Raw genomic sequence first — 7,406 nt, 5'->3', positions numbered from 1 at the left:
CAAGCAGATGTTAGTTTCTGCTTTGGGAAGGAGAACATTCAAGAAGCTTGTGCCTCGGGCATGGTGGCTCACACCTGTCATCCTCCCACTCTGGGAGGCTGAGGCCAGAGGATCACTCGAGATCAGCAGTTAGCCCAGCCTGAGCAAGAGCAAGACCCTGCCTCTACCAAAACTAAAAAAAATTAGCTGGGTGTGGTGTCATGTGCCTGCAGTCCCAGCTACTCAGGAGGCTGGGGCAGGAGGATCACTTGAGCCCTGGAGTTTGAGGTTGCTGTGAGCTAGGCTGACGCCACGGCACTCTAGCTCGAGTGACAGAGCAAGACTCTGTCTCAAAAACAAAACAAAACAAACAAACAAACAACAACAACAACAACAAAAAACCCACCGCTGAAACACACCTGTAGTCAAAAGAATTTAGGTTTATTTAGCTTGCTTCTGCGGAAGTTGGCATATCAGGGAACCACAGGGTGTCTCTATAAGGGGGAATTCGTGGCACGGGAGCTTCTTATAGGATTTGGGGTTGTGCTGCGTGGCTTTAAGGAAACTGGAAGCATTTCTAGGATGGTGTTGTCAGCAACCAGGATCAAACTGGTGACTGGGTATTTCAGTGATTTATATCTCCGAAGTGGGAGGATGGAAATAATCTTGGGATTGTCACTGGTAAGACACAGCAGTCATTTGAGTCAGTCAGAAGGGGATGTACATTCATTTTTGTGGTTGTACAGTGTCCTTATCATTATCTTGGTTCAGACATGGTCACAGAGTGGCCTTGTCTGGTCGTTGTTTATATCCTGGGCCCACTGTTTATGATGTCCCATGGCCCAGCTGCCAGGGGCCAGGAGAGGTTTCTCACTGTCTCTCCCGGGCTGGGACCTGTGTCTCCAGGTAAAGTTTGCCCAGAGCCCTTCCCAGCCCTAAGTTTCTCCAGACATCATCACTTACATCAGACACCCGGAGCCCACCAGGGACCGCAGCGACCCACCACCGTCTGGGTAGGCGGCTGAGAGCATTAAGGGAGAGGCTCCCCAAGGCCATTCCTTGGTTGGGGAGATTGTTAAAGGGTGTTACCCAGAAATGGTAGAGAGGGTCTCACCATCGAAAACACCCCAAACAAAACTTGGAGAAATGCTGGATTAAGCAGACAGGCCTGGTTTTAAACTGCAGGGCTTCTCAGAGGCTCGTCACGCGTGTGCGCGTCGCTAGTCTGCAAGGGCAGTAGCGCGTTTGCTGATTTTTGAGCAGGGAGAGCAACTCCAGTGGCGCGATCGGCTAGCGCGGCGCCTGTATGAACAAAGAATCAGAGACGTGGGCAGGAGGCAGAGGCAGAGAGAGACAGAGAGAGGGACAGAGAGGGAAGGACAGGCAGGATCAGGGCCGCAGAGGGGCTGACACAGGCACGGGAACAGACGGAGGGACAGGCCCGGGCGGCGCGGGCGGGGCGCGGCGCAGACAAAGGCGCGGCCGGGGCGGCCGGGCCGGGACAAAGGCTGGCCCGGAGGGCGGGGGCAGCGGCGATGGCGACGGCCGCGGCGGGCGCGGGCGAACTACAAGTCCCAGCAGCTCCCGCTGCGGCCCTCGGCCGGCCCCTCTCGCTCCCCGGGAGCGCCTGGCGGGGCCGCTGGGCCGAGGGGGCCGCCGGCGGGGCTGGCGGGCGGGGGGCTTCCTGCGGGTCCGGGGGGCGCCGGCGGCCGGCGCGGGCGCGGCGGGCCGGGCAGGGGCGAGGGGCACCGGGTGAGTGTCCCCGCGAGCGGGCTGGGGCCGGGCGGGGGCGGGTGGGGGGCCCGCGTGCGGGGCGCGGCCCGGGGCGACCTCTATTCGCCCCCAGCCCCGCGCGCCGCCGGCCCCGGCCTGGGCGAGCGGGGTCGCGGGCGCGATCGGAGGGGACCCCGCGGCCAGCCGGCCTAGCGCGTCCATCCCGCCGCTGCGGCCTGGGGGTAGGGCCCCGAGGCTGGGAGCCTTCAATCGGACCGGGTCCCTCGGTATTGTTCCCACCTCCCGCGTGGGCCTGGGGTCGGGAGTTCACGAGGCCTTTTCCTCAGGAGGGGCATCCAGGGGTTCCCCTCCCCCTAGTACCCCGGGAAGGGGCCTAGCTATTGTTCCCCTCCCCCTCCAGTCTTGGGGTCTGGAGTTCTGGAAGCGCCCCCCAGGAGGTGATCCAGAGGGGTCCACCTGCCCACCAGGAACTCAGGAAGGACCCCAGTGATTTCTCCTCCCACCTTCCAGTTAGGAAGTGGGAATTCAAGGGGGCCCCTCCCTCTGGAAGCAATCTAAGGGCTTCTCTGCCCCTCAGGAACCTAGGGTGGGGGGGACCCAGGTATTGCTCCCCCCACCCTCCAGCTACCGGGTCTGGATGGAGGAGGCCTCCAGGAACTCTGCTCTGGTTGCTTAACTACGCCCAGCTATGGGGCTGTGGCTCAGTATGTCCCCCTCCCTGAAAGGGGAGCCAGAGGTCCCCCTAACCCCTAGGCATAGATCTACACCCAGCCATGGGGTGGGCAGCTCAAGCACCTCTGCAACAGGTCATCCTGAGCGCCTCCTTGCTCCCCAGAAGGAGTCCCAACTATTGTTTTTCACCCTGCCTGCCTGCCCCCAGCCATGACCCTGGCATTGAGCTCAGTTGGAACTCTTTCCTCCAGGAAGGAACACAAGTGTGTTGACACCATCCCTGTGCCCCAGCCATGGAAGGGCACAGTCTGGGGTTTTCCCCGGTAACCCAGGAGGGTCCCCACGTATTCTTTTCGCCTACCCTCCAGCTAGCGGGTAGAATTCAGGATCTTCTCCGTTGAGCGCAACTTAGCACACACCTGGAATCCCAGCTACTTGGGAGCTTGGAAGGCTGAGACAGGGGGATCGCTTAAGCCCAGGAATCCAAGACTAGACTGGGCAACATAGTGAGACCCCATCTCAAAAGAAAAAAGAAAAGAATTCAGGATCTTCTAGCCAATGGGGGAAAAAAACAGGTATACTGACAACTGTCCCTACCCTCCTGACTGCGGGGTCCGTTAGTTTCCCTGTCTACCCCTCCCAGCCAGGAGGGGTCCCCTATATCATTCTCTCACACTCGCCCTCTGGCTTTAGGAAGGGGTTCTAGGTCTAAGAGAGAACATGGATGTTTGGACACTATTCCCACCCCAAGCTGTGAGGTCTGGAATTCAGGTTGTCTCCTCCCTAGAAGGCAAGCAGTCCTCCTCCGGTGACCTAGGAGGGGTACCAGATGTTGTTTGCACCCGACTTCTGTCCCCCAGCTACAGGTTCCAGAGCTCAGGATGCCACCTGTCTAGGAGGTGAACCAGAGGTCCCCTCCCTACCAGGAACCCCCAAATCTGCCACCTCCAACCATGGGACAAGAATTCAGGCCATGTGCTCAGGAACACAGAAACCCTGACACCTATCCTCTTCCCCATAAGGGAACCCCCATCCAGGGGGTCAGCACCTAGGACTGTCTCCTCCACAGGACCCCAGCCTCCCACAAGAGGAGCCCAGGATGGAGAGAGGGGCAGAGCCATGGCGTTGGGCACTGGAGATCTCTAGTCCTGGGTCCTATGACTTCCATCCAGGTTTGGGGCTGGGGGGGGCTCCCACCATGTTCCACCAGGGTCCCTCTACTTCCTGCCCTGGCTGGGGTGAGTCAGAAGTCTCTCTGAAGTTGGACACAAGAGAAAGATCCATGTGTGTGCATAGTAGTGGGTTCTGGCGGCATAGCCGGGTCCCCTCGCCCAAGAGATCCCCCCCTTCCTGAGAACCTACCTGCATCTACCCTCTGTCTTCCTCTCTGCAGATCGTGCCCCAGAAGCGGCTGGCACTTCCACGCCTGGGATGCGGCGCTCCGTCCTCGTAAGGAACCCCGGCCACAAAGGCCTGAGGGTGGTTTATGAAGAGCTTGACTCTGACTCAGAGGACCTGGACCCCAATCCGGAAGATCTGGACCCAGTGTCTGAAGACCCAGGGCCTGACCCGGAAGACCTCAACACTGTCTCCGAAGACGCGGACCCCAGCTATGAAGATCTGGAGCCGGTCTCCGAGGATGCGGACCCCGATGCCGACGCTCCGGGCTCTATCTTGGGCAACCGCGATTCTGAACCCCAAGATCCTGACCCCATGTCTTCGAGTTTTGACCTCGATCCTGATGTTATCGGCCCCGTACCCCTGGTTCTCGACCCTAACAGCGACACTCTCAGCCCCGCTGCTCCAGATGTGGACCCCCTTGCGTCCGGCCTCACTGCCACCCCCCAGGTCTTGGCCACCAGCCCCGCGGTGCTGTCCGCCCCTGCCAGCCCGCCCCGGCCCTTCTCCTGCCCCGATTGCGGGCGAGCCTTCCGCCGCAGCTCGGGGCTGAGCCAGCACCGCCGCACCCACAGCGGCGAGAAGCCGTACCGCTGCCCCGACTGCGGCAAGTCGTTCAGCCACGGTGCCACCCTGGCGCAGCACCGCGGCATCCACACCGGGGCCAGGCCGTACCAGTGCGCAGCGTGCGGCAAGGCCTTCGGGTGGCGCTCCACGTTGCTGAAGCACCGCTCCAGCCACAGCGGGGAGAAGCCGCACCACTGCCCGGTGTGCGGCAAGGCCTTCGGGCACGGCTCGCTGCTGGCGCAGCACCTGCGCACGCACGGTGGCCCGCGGCCCCACAAGTGCCCGGTGTGCGCCAAGGGCTTCGGCCAGGGCTCGGCGCTGCTCAAGCACCTGCGCACGCACACGGGCGAGCGGCCCTACCCCTGCCCGCAGTGCGGCAAGGCCTTCGGGCAGAGCTCAGCGCTGCTGCAGCACCAGCGCACGCACACGGCCGAGCGCCCCTACCGCTGTCCCCACTGCGGCAAGGCCTTCGGGCAGAGCTCCAACCTGCAGCACCACCTGCGCATCCACACGGGCGAGCGGCCCTACGCCTGCCCGCACTGCTCCAAGGCCTTCGGGCAGAGCTCGGCGCTGCTGCAGCACCTGCACGTGCATTCGGGCGAGCGGCCCTACCGCTGCCAGCTCTGCGGCAAGGCCTTCGGCCAAGCCTCCAGCCTCACCAAGCACAAGCGGGTGCACGAGGGCGCGGCTGCCGCCGCTGCTGCTGCTGCTGCTGCCGCTGCCGCCGCCGCTGCTGCAGCCGCCGCTGGCCTAGGCCTCGGCCCTGACCTGACCCCTGCATCCGGGATGAGGCCGGGGCAGGTCTCCCTCCTGGGTCCCGAGGCTGTCTCCATGCTGGGCTCGGGTCTGGGCCTCAGCCCTGGCACCAGCTCTGGAAGCGGCCCTGACCCTGGCTCTGTGCTGGGCACTGTCCCCAATCCCGGCCCCAAGCCCCTCTCTAGCTCCAGATCCACCCCCAGCCCTAATCCTGTGGAATCGCCTGACCCTAAGCCTGGGCACGATGCTGATCCTGACCTCGTGGCCAGCTCTGATCATGAATCTGACCCCAGTCCTAGCCCTGATCCTGTGCCCAGCCCTGACCCCTGCTCTCCCACCCATGACGCTATCAGCCCGGCCCTCCCTACTGGCGAGAGTCCCCAGTGGGTACAGGAGCAAGGGGCACTGCTCGGGCCTGATGGCTGAAGGGGGCGCTGGCATCCAAGGGGGCCTGCGGAAGTTGTGTGTTGTGCAGTTAGTAAAATCCTCCCACTGCTTCCCGGCTCAGTGTCCTGGTTTGCCTTTTGCGCTTTCTTCCCCAATACACAGCCCCTTCCTCCGGAGGTGTAATGATGTGGCCTGGGCCACCCATAGTCTGGAGTCCCAGTGTCCTGGCTTCCTTCTGGGGCCAGAAGCCACACCAGCCAGGCTTCCCAGCCTCCCCCATGAGGTCTCACACTGGTCCACCTGCTCCGCCAACCTACTCCTTGCTTGCCCTTCAAAGCCAACGTAACAGGTGCATCACTGGACAAAGAAGGCTGCTCATTTATGCATTCAACAAACATCTCTTGATTTCAGGAGTCTTCACCCTCACTGAACTCATAGGTGCGGTGGCCCATGCCTGTAATCCTAGCACTCTGGGAGGCCGAGGAGGGAGGATTGCTTGAGGTCAGAAGTTCGAGACCAGCCTGAGCAAGAGCGAGACCCTGTCTCTACCCAAATTAGAAAAATTAGCCTGGTTTGGTGGCACGTGCCCATAGTCCCAGCTACTCTGGAGGCTGAGGCAGGAGGATTGCTTGAGCCCATGAATTTGAGGTTGCGGTGAGCTGTGATGATGCCACTGTACTCTACCCAGAGTGACAGAGTGAGACTCTGTCTCCAAAAAAAAAAAAGACTTCTGATTTAGATGGAGGGTGACAGCTTCCTCAAGGGAGGATTTCATAATCAGAATAACCACTAATTTAATAATCAGTACTGTTTGCCCATCCTTATGCCCTGCTCTTGCATTCGCTCATTTAATTCTCTCAGCAGCCCCATGAGGCAGGTAACTGATCGAGTATCCTCATTTTCCAGATGAGGAAACCAAGACACATGGAGTTTAAAGGACTCTGGAAGATGTAGAAATGTCAGTTGGCAGTGCCTAGATTTTTTTTTAATTTTAATTTTTTGTTTTTAGAGATGGGATCTTGCTTTGCTGCCCAGGCTGGTCTTGTACTCCTGCACTCAAGCAATTCTCTGGCCTCAGCCTCTCAAAATGCTGGGATTACAGGCATGAGCCACTGAGCCTGGCCATTGCCTAGGTTTAAACCCAAATTGCCCTTTAGAGTGTAGGTTTTTAACCATTATGCTCCAGGGCAAGAGTGTGCAAAGGCCCTGGGGCCATAGGTGTGCCACAGGAGTAGGTAGGGTCCAGACCAGAGAGCCCTGACTAATGGAGGTGGGGAATTTGCTTGTCGTTTCAGAGCAATGGGAAGCCAAGGGCAGGTTATGGTAGAGGACTGATGTGAATTATTCTTTGATGATGCTTCTAGCTGCTGAGTGGAGAACAGAGTGGAGGGAAGCTGGGATCAGGGAGGAGGTTGCTACAATGTTCTAGGCCAGGAATGTTGGAGGGCTCTGGGCTGGGGGCCATAGGGGTGGGGATAAGTGGTTCTATTTACTACGTAATTAGGAAATTGGGTTTGCTGTTGGTCCTGATGAGGGGGACAGAAGGACATTCTGGGAGAAAGGAAGACGGCAGCCTTAGGCCGGGCATGGTGGCTCACGCCTGTAATCCCAACACTCTGGGAGGCCAAGGCAGGAGGATCGCTTGAGCTCAGGAGTTCGAGACCAGCCTGAGCAAGAGCGAGATCTTGCCTCTGCCAAAAACAGAAAAATTAGCCTGGCATGGTGGCACGTGCCTGTGGTCCCAGCTACTCAGGAGGCTGAGGCGGGAGGATCGCTTGAGCCTAGGAGTTGGAGGTTGGAGTGAGCTACGGTGACGCCACTGCATTACCCAGGGCAACAGAGTGAGGCTCCGTCTCAACAAAAACAACAACAAAAAGGCAGCCTTGAGATAGTATGCAGGGTCATCACCACAC

General features: G+C 59.7%; 1 protein-coding gene across 1 annotated transcript; it reads left to right on the top strand.

The window, feature by feature from the left end:
- Window positions 1–1,605: 1,605 nt before the first annotated feature.
- Window positions 1,606–5,608, top strand: ZNF358 (zinc finger protein 358). The gene is made up of 2 exons (XM_012641446.1): window positions 1,606–1,731; window positions 3,779–5,608. Exon 2 carries the CDS (start codon window positions 3,817–3,819, stop codon window positions 5,530–5,532), a length of 1,716 nt encoding a protein of 571 aa, XP_012496900.1. The 5' UTR covers window positions 1,606–1,731; window positions 3,779–3,816; the 3' UTR covers window positions 5,533–5,608.
- The last annotated feature ends 1,798 nt before the right edge of the window (window positions 5,609–7,406 follow it).

This window comes from Propithecus coquereli, unplaced genomic scaffold (assembly GCF_000956105.1).
Source record: "Propithecus coquereli isolate 6110/MARCELLA unplaced genomic scaffold, Pcoq_1.0 Scaffold164, whole genome shotgun sequence".
Taxonomy (NCBI): Eukaryota; Metazoa; Chordata; class Mammalia; order Primates; family Indriidae; genus Propithecus; species Propithecus coquereli.
The sequence above is the reverse complement of the archived record's forward strand: the minus strand, read 5'-3'. Positions and strand labels throughout refer to the sequence as shown.

Coding starts and splice junctions, on each gene's coding strand:
- ZNF358 (XM_012641446.1), top strand. CDS start 3,817: ATGCGGCGCTCCGTCCTCGTAAGGAACCCCGGCCACAAAGGCCTGAGG.